This window comes from Protobothrops mucrosquamatus, unplaced genomic scaffold (assembly GCF_001527695.2).
Source record: "Protobothrops mucrosquamatus isolate PMUCROS unplaced genomic scaffold, P.Mucros_1.0 scaffold_69, whole genome shotgun sequence".
NCBI lineage: Eukaryota > Metazoa > Chordata > Lepidosauria > Squamata > Viperidae > Protobothrops > Protobothrops mucrosquamatus.
The window spans coordinates 353,998-374,295 of record NW_015386145.1 but is presented as its reverse complement, the minus strand read 5'-3'; the positions used below and the strand labels follow the sequence as shown (position 1 = coordinate 374,295).

The window sequence follows — 20,298 nt, the reverse complement described above, 5'->3', positions numbered from 1 at the left end:
CGTAAGTCGAGGACTAAACCGGTCGTAAGTTGAGGACTACCCAACCGGTCATAAGTCGAGGACTTTCCCTGCCCGGGAGCGCCGCGCATGCGTGGTTCCGCCCCCTGCGCCGGCCAAGGTGTAGCTGGGAAGCGACAGAGACGGAGCAGGCCGACCACCAGCTGGCCCAGCCCAAGGGAGGTAAGGCACCCGCCAGAAAAAAGGGAAAAAATGGCGGACAAAAAAAATGGCGGACAGCCTTGCTTGGCGACCCCCGTGAAATGGTCGATCGACCCCAAATGGGGTCCCGACCCACAGGTTGAGAACCACTGGATTACACTAAAGATAAATCTGATTTTCTTCCATTTCCTCCTGTCCTAAGATGCCCCTTTACTTCTTACAACCTACCACACCACCAGCAGCACCTCGATGTTGATGTGGGGAAAGGAATAATGTGAGATAGAGCATATTTGGATTTTTGGCACAGGAGAGGCAGACCGGAATACTTATTTCACTGGAAGAGTTAAGCAGACCCAGCCAGATCCTGGAAAATAGGAGTTGATGTCCACACACTCCTTCAACAGTTCTATGCTCAGTACCCAACCAAATCCAAGCCTCTGGCTGATCTTGCATTGCATCTTTAGCACCTATGGATTCTTCAGGTACTGAGAGGAAAAGAGATGATATCAGAGGAAGATTGTTGGACAACTACCACATGGAGACAGAGGCTTCCCAACTGAAGTCAGGATTGAAACTTCTGGATAGGTGAGACTAACTAATAGGGATGGGGTGCCTTCCCCTGCCTGCTGTTTGTTCTCAGAGGAGCAAACAGCTACTCTTCCTCCTGAAACCCTTCCACCTGAAGTAAAGGGAGATTTTTAATTTAGAGGAGCTATTGATACATCTTAGGAGGAAGGATGCTGAGACAGAGAGAAAAATGGACCCCAAGTTCCCAGGGTCTACAAAGCTTTGGGGCCTTCAAAAGTGTAAAACCCCAAAACATCTGAAAATCCGAAGACTGGAGTAAAATTTGTATGCTCTAAAATTAAATATATCCAAGATATTACTACTTTATTATGTGTGTATTTATTGCAACTAACTCTCTGACTTATTGAAGTATATAAGTCCAGGGAATCCCTTTAAAACCCTAATTATCTGATTACACAACAAGGGTTTACAAGGATCTTAATGAAACCCTGCAACAACCAGCAGGGGAAACAAAAACTAAGAGGACATGAAATGAAGATTATTTGAAATGATGCTGCTATGACAATAAAAATAATCAAGTTTATTTAATGCTCATATCTCTTCCATCATTCAAAAAGATCTTAACATTTTGGTGGTCCTGGCAGAAATTTGTCCATGATACTACCTACAGGTTTTATGGCAGCATTCATTTCATTAAAACTACAAAGAAACACAAGACTTTAACCAAAACGTTGGAAATCCGAACATTTGAGGAATATATGCATGTGTTTGTATGTAAAAGTTTGATTTTTGTACCTTATGATTTATGCTAATTGTTTTTATTTAGTATCTTATGACTATCATTGAGTGTTGTATCTTATGCTTCATGATGATTGTATTATGATTATGATTGTGGATTGTATGTACACTGAGAGCTTATGCACTGGAGACAGATTCCTTGTGTGTCCAGTCACAGTTAGCCAATAAAGAATTCTATTCTACAGACCTATCAGCCTGACCTCAATACCTGGGAAGATCCTGGAAAAGATAATCAAACAACGAATCAACGAACACCTAGAGGCAAACAAAGTCATTACTAAAAGCCAACATGGGTTTGTCAAAAATAGATCATGCCAGACAAATCTTATTGCATTCTTTGACCAAGTGACAAAATCAGTGGATGAGAGGAATGCTGTGGATATAATTTACTTGGACTTCAGTAAGGCATTTGATAAAGTACATCACAACCTACTACTTGACAAGATAGAAAAATGTGGGGTAGACAGCATCACCACCAGATGGATCCGTAGCTGGCTGACCGGCCGTACTCAGCGAGTGGTCCTCAATGGAACCACATCTACATGGAGGGAAGTGNGACCCCATTTGGGGTCGATCGACCATTTCACGGGGGGCGCCAAGCAAGGCTGTCCGCCATTTTTTTTGTCCGCCATTTTTTCCCCTTTTCCGGCGGGTGCCTTACCTCCCTTGGGCTGGGCCAGCTGGTGGTCAGCCTGCTCCGTCTCTGCTGCTTGCCAGCTACGCCTCAGCCGGCGCAGGGGGCAGAACCACACATGCACGGCGCTCCCGGGCAGGGAAAGTCCTCGACTTACGATCGGTTGGGTAGTCCTCGACTTATGACCGGTTTAGTCCTCAACTTACGACCGGTTTAGTCCTCGACTTACGACCGGTTGGGGTCGCGGCATTAAAAAGGTTGAGAACCACTGGTTTACAAGGATCTTAATGAAACCCTGCAACAACCAGCAGGGGGAACAAAAACTAAGAGGACATGAAATGAAGATTATTTGAAATGATGCTGCTATGACAATAAAAATAATCAAGTTTATTTAATGCTCATATCTCTTCCATCATTCAAAAAGAGCTTAACGTTTTGGTGGTCCTGGCAGAAATTTGTCCATGATACTACCTACAGGTTTTATGGCAGCATTCATTTCATTAAAACTACAAAGAAACACAAGACTTTAACCAAAACATTGGAAATCCGAACATTTGAGGAATATATGCATGCGTTTGTATGTAAGAGTTTGAGAAGCAATGTGTGTTCTGTTTTTTCCCCTACTGAAATCATAATTATGGTTTCCATGGACTGTTGCTTAAATAATAAATATGCATAAAAATGATTTAACATCAAATTCAGTTTGATTTTCATTGTATGTCAATAAGGTAAAGCATGAACCTTGTCCATTCTTAAAGATTCATAGGCAAAAGCACATTTTATCCTTCTTTGTAAAAATTAACAGAAAGCTGATGGTCAACTAGAAATTGCCTAGTAATTTCTCCGTCCCATACTTTAAAAGATTTCTTTCTATATAATATAATTAAAAATTGATACATTATAATTGATGTTTATATAACTTTGGATTTATGTTTCCCATTTATTCATAGATAGACAAATATTCCATAGGCACAGCTAGACATAAAATTATCCTTCTCATCTTTCCTATTACCTATTCCTTTAGCATCTTATGACTATCACTTTGATTTTTGTACCTTATGATTTATGCTAATTGTTTTTATTTAGTATCTTATGACTATCATTGAGTGTTGTATCTTATGCTTCATGATGATTGTATTATGATTATGATTGTGGATTGTATGATTGTACACTGAGAGCTTATGCACTGGAGACAGATTCCTTGTGTGTCCAATCACAGTTAGCCAATAAAGAATTCTATTCTACAATAAAAATAATGTAAAGAAAAAGAGTCATATGAAATATAATGCAATGATATCTATTGAATTAGGGTGGTGGATGCAGAATCTACCATTCATAATGCAGCTATAGTATATTTGAAAGAATTTAATCTTTAATTAAATTACAACTCACAAGATGAAATTTTCCATCTTTTGATTTCCAACCCCTTATATATCTTGGTAGCAATGGTTATCTAGCATAACAATAAAAAGTTTCCTTTATTGTTTACTGAACAGTGATGAGATTCAATTACTAATATCATTCTTTATGACTTCATTCACATAAAGCCAAAAATACATATATTGGTTCATACTGTCCATAGGCAGATCTCTGTGTAACTTCAGTTCTGCTATGGTAAATTTATGTCATATAAAAAGGAAAACAAACCCTCCCTTTTTACGACCCTGTAATCCCTTAATTATGCGGGGTAGAGTCAGGGGAGACTGGATGGAGCTGAGTGTTTACTGGCCGGATGCCCTTCCTGTCACCACGCGGACTTCAGAGCAGATATTTTTTCTTTGCGTTCTAGGAAAGGAATATCTGCCACTACCTAGGATTGAACTCTCAACCTTCCAAATGGAAGGCAAGTGTCTTCACCACTAGGCCACCACACTCATATAAAAAAGAAAAAATATATTTGCAAATATGCACGTGCAAAGAAGCCAGAAGTAACGGTAGCCCTATGGCATGTACCTGCCTTGTCCCCCCCCATGTTAGTCTCTTTATCGATGCCCGTTGATTACATATTTTCTCAAGCTTTTAAAACATACATGTTACAGGCAGTCCTCGAGTTACGACACAATTGAGCCCAGAATTTATGTTGCTAAGTGAAAAACATGTTAAGTGAGTTTTGTTCCACTTTACAACCTTTCTTGCCACAGTTGTTAAGTGAATCAATGCAGTTGTTCAGCTAATAACACGATTGTTGGGTGAATCCAGCTTCCCCATTGATTTTGCTTGTCAGAAGGTCGCAAAAGAGGATCACCTGACCCCGGGCTCTGCAATCGTCATAAATATGAACCAGTGATCATGCATCCAAATGTAAATCACGTGACCATGGGGGTGTTGCAATGGTCGTAAGTGTGGAAAACAATCATAGGTCACTTTTTTCAGTGCCGTAACTTCGAACGGTCACTAAATGAACTGTTGTAAGTCGAGGACTACCTGTATTCAGTTGTGCTTATATTATTCTCATCTATTTCTTTTTCTTGTGATTTCTTGAAGAATAACAAGCGGCTCAATGACATATTTTACCATTTTAATTTGAGATGTCCTCATAGCAGAGTTAGATTAGAAGCACGATAGAGTATAAATTCAAGAAGTAATTACCAATGTAGTAGTAATTCTTGCTAACTACAAGCAAGCACCAATATTGTAGAATGTGGCTCCTTACATCCTATTCAAGAGCAAAGTAAAGGTCTTGACTGAAAAAAAGCCTGAATGTTCCTGATGTGAAAAACAAAAGAGTTCTCAAATACCTCTGCAGGATTTATCTCTTAATCATTTTCTGGCTGAGAAAAATTCATGCAATATATGGACTAAGCATTTAAAAAGAGCATATAAGCAAGATAGACATGAAGGAAGGAACTAATGAATGCATGAACAAGCAATTTTGATGGTTATAGCAAATTCAGCAAGGAGAACATACAACAAACCAAAAGAGTGGCTGAATGGATGCATATAATAGAAAAACAAAAATCTGAATAGATTCCTCATCTGCATAGAGATGCCAGTTTTTCTCAAATTCACAATCTGAACTACATATTTATATACGGTAAACGGAAAACAAATACTGTTCACTATTTAGTCTTGAAATCTGTGACTAGGAGATATATCATCCCTGCCCAAGCAACGTACTAAATTTACATAGATTATGAAGTGGAAGGACAAGAAAACAAGAAGATGGAAAGCTAACGTGGGCTGACTTAAAAATAATAACCAAGAAACTGAATAACACCCTAATCATCAGCTTAATCTCCTCCAAAACTAACTGCCCGATAGTTTGTATTTATGACAGAAATATATTTTCTTTTCTGTTATGCATCCAAAAAGAAAAAAGAGCTAAAGTAGAAGTTTTTTTCAAGCCTATCTAAACAAGATGCCCCAAAATGAATTTTCAGCTGATTGATACATAGCAATTCTTTCTTTTTAGCATCCCACAAATATTTCCAAATAGTTCCAAATCTTTTATAGAAGGAAGGAAGGAAGGAAGGAAGGAAGGAAGGAAGGAAGGAAGGAAGGAAGGAAGGAAGGAAGGAAGGAAGGAAGGAAGGAAGGAAGGTTCTTTCTTTCTTTCTTTCTTTCTTTCTTTCTTTAGGTTTTGTGATCGACGTGTCTTTTGTCTTATTAACGTATCCTTAATATTTAGATACTTTACGAACCTTGACCCTCTATAAAGACTTGTTTTTGGTACGGACCAACTACAAATCTATTTGAGTCAATGAAGGTAAATATGTATAAAACAATTAATACTAGGGTTTCTATTTTCCTTGGGGATAGAGAGAGTCTTGTTTATGACTTACTTGTGCTTGCTTGCATAGTTTCAAAGGATGGAGCGTTTCTTGATAGAAAAGCTGATGATAATCCTGAAGGTCAAACCAAAAATATGTGCTGTTCTTCCATAGCTACAGATGGAAGAGATGGGAGGAAAGATATTACTACCAAAGTTTTCATTGTTTAGTGCAGTCTTGCTCAATTTGGTAACTTTAAGTTTTATGGACTTCAACTCCCAGACTTCTCCACCCAGGGTTGTCTGGGGAATTCTGGGAGTTGGAGTCCACATATCTTAAAATTGCCAAGGTTAAGAAACGTTAGGTTAGTGTCCTAAATTTCAAGAGTTCTTCTAGGCAAATGAACACAGTGATGATGAATACTTCCCACCCACCCACCGCCCCCATTAAATGTGGATAGAATCCTTGCCAATTATATTGTATTTAAGGGTGGGACTGCTATTTTAAGACAGTAAATCCTGTTTCAGAAACACTTCACAAATGCTGCTGTGCTTAAAAGACCAGGAAGGAAGACAAATGCCGGGGAATGTTTGCTTCAACCCAGTGCATAGTAGCATGTTGGCTTGATAAAACAAAAGAAGCTCAAATGCTGAATACCTAGGACAGCATCATTAGAAGGTGGGGAAGCACTAAAAATTAGCTACTAGAAGGAGTGCAGAATCATAAGGGAACATTAGCAATTTATTCTCTTTTTTGTATGTGTGAAAATGGGTAATTGATATGGGCTTATACATACGGTAGTTTGAAGGGGTAGCTAGAAGCAAGCTTCACTGGAGATCTATTATCTACTGAGCATACACACAGTCCCTCTCACTGTGTTCTGATCTCCAAGCAGATCGGATAGAGTTAAACAAAGAAACCCAAGTAAGTCTTGGGTGGGTTTTAAAGTAAATTCAGATGGCTGGGAGAAAAAGAGTTGGACATCTGGAAGAATCCCAAGGGACATTCAGTTCCTTAAGATTAATTATAAATCATATTTAATTTAGTACAGTTTGAGTAGTATTTTTGATACTGGCAGAATGACAGCATGTATAAAGATACAACAACTGAAATACATTCTGTATATTTTATTGTACACTCTGCATATAATTGGTAATTAAATTCTTAATGTAAATTAAGGGCCTAATGCTGGGAAAGATTGAGGGCAATAGAAGAAGGGGACGACAGAGAATGAGGTGGCTGGATGGAGTCACTGAAGCAGTAGGAGTGAGCTTAAATGGACTCCAGAAGATGATAGGGGACAGGAAGACCTGGAGGAACGTTGTCCGTGGGGTCGGAATGGGTCGGACACGACTTCGCAACTAACAACAACTACAACAACAACAACAATGTAAATTGCAAAGTTTAAACACGTTGGGATGGAATAAAGCAATGGTTCATAATGTGCATATAAAATGTATGTTTTGACAGCATTTTTTTTAGCAATTACTGATATTATTATCATGACCAACAGGATAATAATACATTTTTATGAAGTATCCCTCAACTACATTTTACTAAAGTTTGGTATTATTGCTCAGAGCTAAGTGTTTCCAGAGGGACAAAAAAAGCTTTATGAATCTTGTTAGTTCACTATCTCCTCTTTTTAAAACGAAAAAAAAAATCAATTTTTAATACTATTATTTTAAAATACTGAACCAACCAGCTGACATAACATGTACATTTTGACCATAAAAATTGGACTATACTTTATTTTGATTTTAGTGAATCTACAGTAGTGGGAATCATTCATATAGCTTGATCCTACTTAATTGCTTTAAAAGTGTATAATTGCTTAATACATAATTGCTTTAAAAGTATATAATTTAACATTTAAGACCTGCTGGACTCTTGTATACAAACATATGCATTATGTTTGTATACAAGAAATATATTCAGCTTTAATGAAACATGTTTCCAAGTAAGCATACTCAGGGTTAAAACACTGCAAATCTTTTACCTGTAAAAGTCCCATAATTTTCAATAGGTGTCCTTTGCAGATAAGCATTTCTGACCCTTTCTAAATATTTTGTTGGAAATAAGATCCAGTGAAATAAATGGGGTGAAATCCAGTGAAATTACGTTGTCACGTAATTATGTTTAGAATTTAAATACCATGCACTCTTCTCTAAAATAGACAGCAATCCCCCACTGCAATTGCACAAGATACCCTGCTATTTCTTGAAACATCTTCAATCTGAAGACACAGGCATATATTTATATCAATTTATGTATTCTAGTTTTTTCAGTGTCACCTTTTTCTTCCATTTTTAGTGAAAATGGAATAGCTATGTTGACCCTAAAGACAGAATTTACTACTTTTCAAGAAGAAATTTGTTTCCATATTATTAATAACCTCCTTTATATGGCTGTACAATAACCTGCTGCGAATAGCACCTTTTCTGAAATAGAGAATAGTTTTGTTTGGAAGAATTAAGTATGCTGACTAGAAGAAGGCTACAACAGATAATCCAGAGCCACATGAAGCTGAAATGATACTAAAACCATGCAAGGCAACACTTGTTCAAATGTTTAAATTCTCACAATGGAAAAACTTTGTGGAAATATTTCAGAACCTTCTTCTTAAGTGGGTATGATGAAAACCACTGTACTAAACTAACCCCACTAGCTTCAGCCAGCATATCTATTTAAAATACTAGTATTCAGATGTAATTCACTTAAATGTGTGAAACTGTAGGTTTTGAAATCAATCTTCAATTTGAAGCTAAATTGCTGATCTTTGGCCAGTCACTATTCTGACTTTTACAAACCATTTTTCCTCCTTAAAGCTGTGGAAAGACTCCAAATATTAATGAAAATCCAACCAAGAAATCCACCAATAAGACGTTTTTCTTACCCTATCACCTGATTTCTCGCAGAAGTCGGTGAAGACGTAGCCTGCTCTGTTCTCCAAGTAAAGAGATTGAAGCATTCTTTCCATTTTAGAACTTCCTAGTTCGGAAAAATCTGGGGCGATTTTACCCTGAATAACAGAAGACAACAATTCATCAAGATAATGCAGTTTCATTGTGTCTTGGGTAAAGCTGTCTTTGTAACTGCTGTTGTTTTTATTTGAGAGAGAAAGCACAATCAGATATCAAATTTGTTTTGCTGTTCTTACTATAACCTTCATAGGTTTCTCCCCCCCCCCATTTGTTATATACTTTGGTCTTAAATTTGTCTGCCTCCCACTTCCTTTGCCCCTGTCTTCTTCCGACTAACAGGTTTTCCCTTTTCGAGGGGTACAAAAAGTCATGTGGGTGATGGCAGTTTTTAAATTCTGTTGATGCTATGATTATAGTTAGTTTGATCTTTTTCACTTCTTTGCAATAATTAATAACGAAGGGACCCTGGAAGGCTCTGTAATTTATCAGATTTGCTGTTTTGTTAAAGGGGACTTGTAGCAGCTGAGTCTCATTTAAAAATAAAAATAAAAACTAGCCGTAGGGTTCATTTTGTGTAGCTTTTTCCTTAAACTTTCTTGACATATGTCAAGTGGACATATCTTGATTATGGTTTTAGCTGCAACAGTTAACTAACCATAGATAGTTAGATAGATTTCTGCAGGGCTTTTTTTCTCATAGAACGCCCAGAATGGAGTTCCGGCACCTTTTTTGGATGGAACTTTGTAGGGTAGGCAAGGCGGGTTGTATGATGTGTGTGAGTTCCGGCACTTTTTTTTTTATAGAAAAAAAGCACTGCATTTCTGATATCTGCTGGTTCTTAATAGACCTGCCAAATTTTAATCAAGTTCTCATCACAGATTTGTGTCTGGTGACAGACTCAATCCAGAATCATGGTACTAAATTTTAGATAGCAATATTCAATTTGAAGACAAAAAGAAGGAATTTTTCAGCCTTTGGAAACAAACATGGATGAACTGAGAGAAAGATTTGTCAGGAAAAGATTAATCCATGAGGAAAAGAAAGGATTAATGAATACTCATGAATATGCTCCATTGCAAGATCATTTCAGCATTGGTAGGCAATAAATTTTTCATTTAGCTATTATATTAGCTGCACACCAATAGGAGGCACTACATGTTTTTTATATTGTTTTACTTCTTGATTGGGAATTGCCCAAAATTTAGTATAAGATGTGGTAGCTATAAAAATGTTTAAAATCAATCAATCAATAACTAGTTCCATTCTGGTATTCTTCAGATATAGATGTCTTCCATACTACATGTTCTATATTTAATTCGTCAACGAGATTTGAATCTACAAGAAAAAAGAAAGCGCATCTGCATAACTTCTATAAATTTTGCATTTGCTTTTATTTGTTGTTGTCCCAAATATATGAACATATTAGTTTTCATATGCCTTTTTGAAACAGTTAAACTCTTGATGTTCACGGAATAGCCTTTTTCCAGAAGAATGGCTATGGTCAATTCTCCGTCACCCAAAGTAGTTCTCACTTAGACATCCCCAATTTTTAAAAAAAGAATCCTACCTCTTCACAGAGAAGATATTTAATGCCACAGTTCTTGTTACTCAAATGGTACTTACAGGGATCGTTTCTGCATAGGTGTATTTTCGATCTAGTTGTGGTTTCAGGTAATCCATTCTATCACTAAATGTCATATGAGACACATTGCTGCACGCTGTTGCTGGCCTACACAATGAAAAACAAATAGGCACAAAAGGACCTTGAGGGTAATCAGAGAAATTAAATCATGGTTAGTGTTGTTGATTCTGCACCTAAATAATCAGTACCATCACTTTTAACTGCTTCAAGGTTATAAGAAAGTATATAGAGATTTAATTCTTTTATCTTTTTCTTAAACCTTTTGTATGCATCATCTTTGTGATGAGATACTATGTTTCATGAATAAAGAAACTATTCTATTTTTAATGGATAGAAACATTTGCATATGCATGGATTTTTGCAAGTTCAGAGAACTAAGAAATAATAATGTATATGTAATGTATAGTAGCTGCGCAACTTATTCAATAGTAGGAAGGTGTACTGAATTCATAATTCCATTATAATTTCCATGTTTTAAAATTTGAAAACAAAATTATATGCACAAAATGTACTGTGTGTGCTGAGAAGCGGGTTATTCTTGCAGTTTGAAAACTTACAAATCAGATAACTGTGTTTTGAATTCATTGTAAAGTCATTTGCATGCCAGTAAATCGTAATAAAAATACACATTCTGATGGCAGGGGGCAGTTTGTTCACGTCAAGTCTGCAGAAAGATCACCTTCACTGATGATCTGCTGTGGGGCAGCAGACCCAGCATTTACCAAAATCTGACCAGGTAAACAAAATGAAGTTTTCTTTTGGGGAAAATGCATGGCTGGGTTTCATGTGCTTCAGCAGTCTTGATGCCAAGATAAGGGAGAGGGGATTGGCTGTAATCATAAAGGATTTTGTTCTTGAAATAGTGGGGTGTGAATGCTTATATGTCAGACTGAGCTGCAGAGACAGGCTTAGAATCCTTTCGGGGTAACAACAACCCTAATATCTGGCAGGATCCTGCCACCCAGACTTCTAGAAGTGATTTTCAGGTTGATGGTAGAGACCTTTTAGTATTGGGGAACTTCAGCCTCTGTGCCCTGGGGACTGGCTCTGGTAAAGCTCAGGCGTTTCCCATCACCCCGTTACTATAGTCAGATAATGCCCTGACCCAATTGTGATTGATAGCCACCCATGATCTCCATGGTGTGAGGAAAGCTATTTGGATCGGTCCAATTGGCTTCAAAGGGGTGCTTGGAGAATTATTCACCTTTGTGGTGAGCACTTAGGTTCAATGCCTGGTGAGCAAAGGACAACAGGAGGCAAACCAAGCACTGGACATTATTGCTCCCAAGTGGCCTCTTTTTATTTAGTGCCTTTGAGTCCTCTGGGAATCAAGCACCAGAAATGGCACTTGGAATGCTTGTGGAAGAAAAGGAGAAATCAACTTGACCAGACATGGGCACTTGTTTACGTCTGCGCCTACATCATGGTTGTGGGAGGGGATGTGTACCTAACTTCTCCTCCCTCTTTGCACTGGTGTGCTGTTGTCCAGTGGCTTTGTTTAAGGTGACAAATTCCCTACTGGGAAAGGGTCAATATAGAGCAGGGCTTTTCAACCGGTGGTACACGTACCACCTGTGGTACTTTGCTACGTGGCAGGTGGTACGCGACTGCTAGCCAAGTGTAGCGAGGGAGGGGAATGAGCCGAAGCAACCCAAGCCTGAGGGAGAGGCAGCTGCAGCTGCAGGACTGTCTGGGCTCGGCAGAAGCTCCAGGAGCCGGCAGGGCTCCAGCTGATTGGCACTTCCGGAAGCAGCTGGAGCTGGAGGTGAACTGGAAAAAAAGGGGGGCAAGAGAGGAGAAGCTATAAAAGGAGGTGGTTTGGGCAGGAAAGGGAAAAAAAGACAACAGGAAAAAGTTTAATCCCTTTAAACAAATGTAATTAGTTTTATCCCCTTTAACTGAGTCTGTTTATGGCTTTTAGAAAGTTTTCTTTCAAGGTAAACAGGCTTAATTTAAGACTAAAGCTTTTCACAATTGCCAGAGCCTTTCAGACTCGAGTTGCAACATTGTGACACTTGACACGCCTGAGGCAATTCAAAGAAAAAAAAAACCTGGAGTTTATGTGTTTCTTTATTTTGTGAGCCTTTCTTGCTTTGCACTTGATTCCTGTGTCTTTAAGGCTACTGGGAAAGGATTGGGGGTGCATTCTTACTACACTGTGGAAAGAGCTCAGAAAGGAGAGAGGAAGTAGAGCCGACTAGCTAGCTCAGGGGTCTACAAACTTAGCAACTTTAAGACCTATGGACTTCAACTTCCAGAATTCTTCAACCAGCCTTGATGGCTGAGGAATTCTGGGAGTTGAAGTCCACAAGTCTTAAAAGTGCCAAGTTTGAAGACCCCTGATCTAGCTGGTAGTGATGCATATTAATAAACATGGATAAATTCATCATACATTTGTCAGTGCAAAGGGAAAGTGATTCAGCAAAGGAATAGCCACCAAAGGAATTAAAACTGGTACTTTTTCCCTTTTTTACTACAGTTTGTAATATTTTATTAGATTATAGAATAAAATACAAAAATACAAAAGCAAATAGTACGACACAGTGGGGAGGAAAAGGAGGGGAAGTGAGGGGGAGAAGGGACAAAGAACAGACTTCCTTTGTTGCAGTAGAAGGAAGCATTAACATTGAACCTCAACTTTTTACTTTTCTATAATATTATAAACTAGCCATTTCTATAACAACAAATGAATCTAATCAGTAAAACCCAAAATCTCCCCCTTTTTTAAGTCATCATGTTTTTGACACCTTGCTAAGCACTGGTGGTACTCAAATATTGGCATGTCCTAAAAGTAGTACAATCTGTGGAAAGGTTGAAAAGCCCTGCTCTACTACTTGTTCTTTGGACTACTGCACATTCTGGCCCTTGTGAGGAGCAGGTAGACAGGTAATTGCTAGGATCTAGGAGACTGTGAATACCTTTCTGTGGAAGAGGATGTACTACAGTCTTCTGTAGAGCTAGATATATTCCTTCTGAAGAGGCCATTTCTGGATCCAACTGATTTATATTACTATAATTTAATCTCCAACCTCTCCTTTGTGAAGAAGGTTGTTGAGACAATGGTGATAGACCATAGGTGTCAAACTTGATTGCGTCATGTGATATATCATGACATATCGTGACATTTTTTTCCCTTTGTGGGCGTGGCCTGTGCATGATGCATCCAGCCCATGGGCCGCCAGTTTGACACCCTTGTGATAGTCTATTGCAGTACCCTGAAAGAAGCAGATTGTTTGATCTCTTACCAGTAAAGGTTCAGGCCTTGATATGGGACAGAGATCGCACTGGTTACATTCAACCTCTGGCAGTGGGCAGAGTTAGCCTGCAATACTGCTTTCTGACCCCTACACCACCACAGTTCCTGACAACCTCTCCCACATCCCATGACCTTGTTAAGCATGCTGCTCCATCAAAGTCATTGTTTGGTCTGGCTAAGGATGAAGTATGTCTATTCATAGAAAAGTGCCCATCTTCTCTTACATGAGCATTTCAGTTCTTACCTTTTTCTAATATTTTCCAAGCTTATTAAGTCATAAGGATCTTTCTGAACAGCAGTTTGACACTGAGGTAGAACTGCAGATAACAGCCTGGTAGATCTTTGGGGACTGATCTCCGTCACCGCTCCTTTTGAAAAAGTCGGGGTTAATCCAGTTTCTCCTCTCTAATTAAAGTGATGGAAAGGAGTGAAAGCATCTGAGAAATAATTCTTGCTTCTCCATGTCTATTTTCATTTGATATCTTCTGCATCATATTATAGATAATTCATTTTGATAATTATACACATATTATTTAAAAAGCAATTTTAGTGTATATCAAAATAAAAAAAAACTTGTTTTTCCAGTTCAGATGAATGTATACTTTAAAAAGTGTAGGGTTGGATTAAAACAATAGAAGCCCATATTCGAGAACAATCTAAGCCATGAAGTTGCAAGGAGTACCACTGGAATTGATTGCTGTAACTCTGGTTATTCTACAGCAGACATGTTAAACACAAGGCCCGGGGGCCGGATGTGGCCCGCAAAGTGGTTTCATGTGGCCCGCAAAGCCATCCTCGAAACAGTGAGGGAACCGCCCCCTCTGCCTAGGCCCTGGCCCAGGCCAGCCAGGAGCTAATGTACAATTTTGTGGTGGACATCTATGCTGAAACGCATTCAGTCTTAGCTCCAAAAGCACCCCCCTGCATGGCCTGAGAGGAACAGTGAGGCTCCTCCAGTGGACCATGCCTTGGCACTTGCCCTGGTCCCATCCCCTTCTGCCAGAGACCCTCAGATCTATCCCACTCCTGCCCGGGCGAACGATGTAGAGCTGGCCACACCCACCCAGTAGGCCACACCCACTCCATCCACATCCACCCAGTAGGCCGCACCCACCCTGGCCACACCCACCCGGCCCCCTGAGGGCAACCGCAATGCTGATGCAGCCCACAATGAAATTGAGTTTGATACCCCTGATCTACAGATTCATTGTTCTGGGAACAAAACTGCAGGAGAGAGTGCAATATAGGTCACCTTGAATTCCTTGAGGAAAGTCAAGGTGTAACAACAAAGGTATGCAAACCTGCATAGCTATAGTCAAGACAGAGATGTGGCTTTTTCATTTGCAGAAGTAATGTGTCTTGAAATCCCAACTATAAGAATGATGAAATTACAGGCAATGTCTCTCTCTCTCTCTCTCTCTCTCTCTCTCTCTCTCTCTCTCTCTCTCCCTTCTCTCCCTCCCTCCCTCTCTCTCCCTTTTAAGATTTATTTCAAATCCTTGTGACGCATTTTGTTGCTCTCTAATAGATTGCAGGATGCAGAAGAAAAAAACCCACCTCGTAAGTCGAGGACTACCCACCACAGGTAGTCCTCGACTTACGACCACAATTGAGCCCAACATTTATGTTGCTAAGTGAAACATTTGTTAAGTGAGTTCTGCCCCATTTATGACCTTTCTTGCCACAGCTGTTAAGTGATTCATTGCAGCTGTTAAGTGATTCATTGCAGTTGTTAAGATAGTAATGTGGTTGTTAATGGAATCTGGCTTCCCCATTGACTTTGCTTATCAGAAAGACGCAAAAACTGATCACATGATCCCAGATTACTGCAACCGTCATAAATATGAACCAGTTGCCAAGTGTCTGAATTCTGATCACATGACTGTAAGTTGAGGACTACCTGTATTAAGCACACATATCTAAAGTGTAAAAGTAAAAAATATCACACAGTACGGTGGTAGAGATATAGAAAGTGAACTAATGACACCTCGTGGTCACCCATATTTTTGCAGTCTAGATATGGTACAGGTAGTCCTTGACTTATGACCAATCACTTAGCAATCGTTTAAAGTTCAAAGGGACTTACAAAAGAGATTCAAAGTTCTGATGGCTATCTCCTCCCACACAGTCATGTGACTTCATTTTGGGCACTGAGTAATTGGCCTGCATTTATAGCAGTTTGCAAAATCCCTCAGTCAAGTGATCAGAGTTTATGACATTTTTTTCCAGAAACCAAGGACAACTTCCAGTTTCTGGCAAAAAAAAAAAAAAAAATCCATAGAGAGCAATGGGTTTGCTTAACGACTCTGGCGTTCTGCTAACAACCACCACAATAAACGTTGTAAAATCGAGCAGGGTCATATGGTGACCCACTTAATGACTGCCATCATTTACGATTAAAATAGTGGTGTCAGTTACGGCCATAGGTTGAGGACTGTATTCCAACACTACATTATATAGCTTATATACATTATATAAGTTGATTATGACTCTCCTCTTATTTGCAAGCCCAACCTTTCAATCATACAGTCTTTCCTTCAGTGCTTCTTATATTGGTAAGACAGACACTCTTTCTTTTGCCAATGTATAATGTAACAAGCAATACCTGATAACATGGAGATGTTATTTTTGGCATGCAAGATTTCGGCCTCAGGGGTAGCAGGGACACCATCTGTGGGAAAGGATCCACATCAATTCGTGGTTTCTGTTGCCGAGCATGCCAGATTTTCAGCTTGGTAACGGTGGCCTGAATGGCAGCTTTATGAGTGACACAAAATCGGGGACCCCTGAAAAAAGGAAGACTGGTTATGGCTAGATCTTATATTTGGGGGCTTAAAGAAAGTAAAAAAATGATCATCAAAAGACTGAACAACATAAATTGTAACAATGAAATAAAACTGTTTCCCTTTTCCTTGTGAAGCTACTGTTTTGTCCATTCCTAACAATGTGAACTGTTTTAATTATTATGACCTCTTTCAAAGATTCTCATAGATTATTTTGCAAGAAGAAAAATAGGGCAACAGAACTAATAGAATGATTATATGAAAAATTAAAGCACACAGAAACTTTTCCAAAAAAATTTCCCACAAACTTCTAACACTCACAAAATAAAATATACCAGACTTTAGAATTCGCCTAAAATTATTTTCTAGTACAGCCTTAATAGAAACCAGCAAAGCCTGGAACTCTTGAGTTTAAACAAGAAGAAATATCCCTGTTGGAGTCAAGACCATTTAAAGTAGGGGCATTCTAGTCAAGAATTGCTAGTAGAAATGGCTTAAGCATATAGATGGTGCTAGGTATAGTGGATCAACATTTTCCCATCTAGACAGAAAAAGATTTTCAAGTAACTTGATCAAATAATTTGGAGTTGCTTTTGTTTATGATATCCCTATTTTGGGCATTTCATATTTGGGGTTTTTTTTCATTTTAGTTTCATCTTTCATATACGGGACATAAAAGATTGAAAATATTTTTGTGAAATGTATTTGTTTGTTTGTTTGAGTTTTATCCTTTATTACTTTACCATACCAACAGCCTGAGGTGTTCGCCCTCTGAGCAAATAAAATTTCTTTGTATCAAAAAGAAATCTAGAGATCATCCATTTGATTCCATAAAGGAGACCTCCACAGAATACTAGGGGAATCTGGAGGGATTTCACATATATTTTTAGAGTTGAGTCCTCAGGAAATGTGGGAAAGATCAAGGAACGGTTGCTGGAATTGGGTATGTCTAGTTTAATGAAGAGAAGGACGAGGGGGGACATGATAGCAGTATTCCAATATCTCAGGGGCTGCCACAAAGAAGAGGGAGTCAAGCTATTTTCCAAAGCGCCTGAAGGCAGGATGAGAAGCAACGGATGGAAACTAACCAAGGAGAGAAGCAACCTAGAACTAAGGAGAAACTTCCTGACAGTTAGAACAATTAACCAGTGGAACAACCTGCCTCCAGAAGCGGTGAATGCTCCAACACTGGAAGTTTTCAAGAAGAAACTGGACAGCCATTTGTCCGAAATGGTATAGGGTTTCCTGCCTGAGCAGGGGGTTGGACTAGATGACCTCCAAGGTCCCTTCCAACTTTATCATTATTATTATTAAGTTCTGTGCTTCAAATGGAGATTTTTACCTACTAAAGTGTGTCATTCCTCTTTTCTTAAAGATTTAAGATTACATTTTTGAATTGTAAGAACTCAGACCTTCAATCTATCAAGCAAAAACCACTGTCATCCTTTTTATAGACTATCTTTTGAAAAACATCATGAAAATAAAGGAATTATGGACAGAGAAATTTTCTGTCAGTAGGAACAATTATTTAGTGGAACGGCTTGCCTTGCCTAGAAATTGTGGGTGCTCCAACACTGGAGATTTTTAAGAAGAGATTGGACATTCCAGAGGTGCTTTTCCAAAAGGCAACTGGACTTTCTTGGGTATTTTTTTTGAAAATATTTCGCTTCTCATCCTAGAAGCTTCTACAGTTGAATAGGGGTTGAGCAGGGGGTAGGGCTAGCAGACCCTCCAAGGTCCCTTCCAGTTCTGTTATTCTGTTATTCTAGTATTCTGTTCTGTTATTCAGATCCCTAGATCATAAGAGGATAGCCTTTGGTCTGTGACCCCAACACTCTAGAGCCACAGACAAAGATGCAACCTTTGAAACCCTTTTTTTCTTGTGATGGTGGAAGCATTTTGAGGTGGTAAGTTAAATAGTAGAACAAATGGTTTAAACTTTGAAAAGGTTTCAGGCATCAATTTTACTCCTTAAAATTCCACCACTAAAATGTACAAAAGGGAGTCTGAAATTTTCAGTCCATCTTAATCTGGGACATCATTTTGTCACCAGCAACACCCCCGCAGCTTTATATAGGACACAAAAAACAAGTGTAATTCCTGGGCTGAAAAAGTTAGCTCTCTTTTCTTTAATATGTAATAGTTCAATAAGAAATGTTGATTTCTAACTGCTGGGCAAAGAAAATACTCCAGTCTTCACCAAATGATCTGCTAGAATCCCTGGTCTGCATTAATTCAGATATAAATTTATTCTTCTATATGGAGATCATTCCAGTTTATGGTTTTTGGACAGCAAAGCTGCAAATGAACCTTATTTGTGGCTTTATTTTACAACTAGCTCTAATTAATTAATTATAGAATTCAAGTCTGAAGCCTGCCCTCACTAGGCTGAGCATTCTATATATCAGAAGTAATATCTTGAAAGAAACTTGGAAAATCATGGAAAGCCAATGTCAATATCTCAAAAGAAATACACTTGGGCAAGTCATCCTGTTCCCAACTGAATAGCTGCATTTGCATTAGCTGAATGGATAAACGACATCGCTAGAATGAAATAGTGCATTATGAGATACAAACCTGCAATTCATGCAGATGATTCAATTACATGATCTACAGAGTCCTTGGTGGTCTCTGAGCTTGGTTGTTTTCTTTTAGATATTTCATTATTCTATTAGATAACATCATCAATACAGATGATGTAACACACTTGGGTCATGAAATGTCTGCAAAACAACAACCAAGCTCAGAGACCACCAAGGACCTCACAGTTCAACTCTGAGCTATAAATATTTTTTTTTTCTAATGATATATGATCTACTTCCATAATGAAAGCCAGAGTTCAATACTGTGATGAACAGGTCATCACATTCAGACAAATCTTTTTTAATCATGATGATTTTTATGTGATCATATACACATTGTCTTTGGGAATGTTTAGTTAATTGGTTTTGCCTGAATCATTTTCTTTTGACTGTATCAGTTAAGACACCGCTATCATGAATAGATTCTTTATCTCATCATAAATTATTATTCTGTTCTGCCCAGGTTAAGTGGTCCATTTAGGAAATCAGAACAAATGGTTGGCAGAGTATAATTTCAACACCTACTCCATCCAATCACAACAGCTCCAGAATTCAGAAAAGCAATCAAATTTAATTAAATGTACCAATATTTCATCCTTTTACCAGTAAAGAAGCAAAGGTTTCACTACTTCAGACTGAATGCACTTTAAATTATACACGTTCCATTGATCGCCATCCACCAGGTTGAGCTTGAAAAGAACTTCAAAGGTCAGGTAATAATCTCCATTGCTTGCCAGGTATAATTTTTTCATCCGATCAAGCTGTCTTGAATAAAGGAAAATATTAACATAATATATGCACAGATAAACACTGGGTAATAATTCAGGAAAAGACATCCAACTCTAAAGCTGTTTTACATTTTAAATGGAATTCCATAGAGAAGAAAATGGGATGGCTTTTTTCACAAAATAAAGGCCAGGATTTGGAACATTTAGCCACAATGGTCTTCCCATCCTGGTGCTTTCCAAAAAGCTGAGTTGGAATTATCATCAATTGCTTCTATCCAGCGCAAAAAGGGGAAAGTAGGTCCAATACGTTTCAAGCTCAGTAGTTTGGAGAATGCTACCTTACTCCTTAGTTACTAAAATATCAAATAAGATGTCTTCTGAGAGAAAACTTGTATGCTTTATAACCAACTTGATACTTAAGAATATCCTTCATATTTATCCTGCTTTTTCTGCTTCTAGGTAGTCCTTGACTTATGATCATAGTTGGAACTAGAAATTCCATTGCTAAGCAAGGCATTAAAGTGAGTCATGCCTGATTTTAGTAGTTTTTTGCC

General features: G+C 38.4%; 1 protein-coding gene across 1 annotated transcript in view; it reads right to left on the bottom strand.

Annotated features, from left to right (window-relative positions):
• The window catches only part of RGS22 (regulator of G protein signaling 22), an 80,882-nt gene that overhangs the window by 36,489 nt on the left and 24,095 nt on the right, over positions 1–20,298 (bottom strand). The window contains exons 10-15 of the mRNA XM_029283656.1: positions 19,620–19,781; positions 16,257–16,437; positions 13,896–14,056; positions 10,377–10,482; positions 8,726–8,851; positions 5,902–6,003 (exon numbers count right to left, since the gene is read on the bottom strand). Coding sequence (XP_029139489.1) covers positions 5,902–6,003; positions 8,726–8,851; positions 10,377–10,482; positions 13,896–14,056; positions 16,257–16,437; positions 19,620–19,781 — 838 coding nt within the window. The remainder of the gene's footprint in view (positions 1–5,901; positions 6,004–8,725; positions 8,852–10,376; positions 10,483–13,895; positions 14,057–16,256; positions 16,438–19,619; positions 19,782–20,298) is intronic.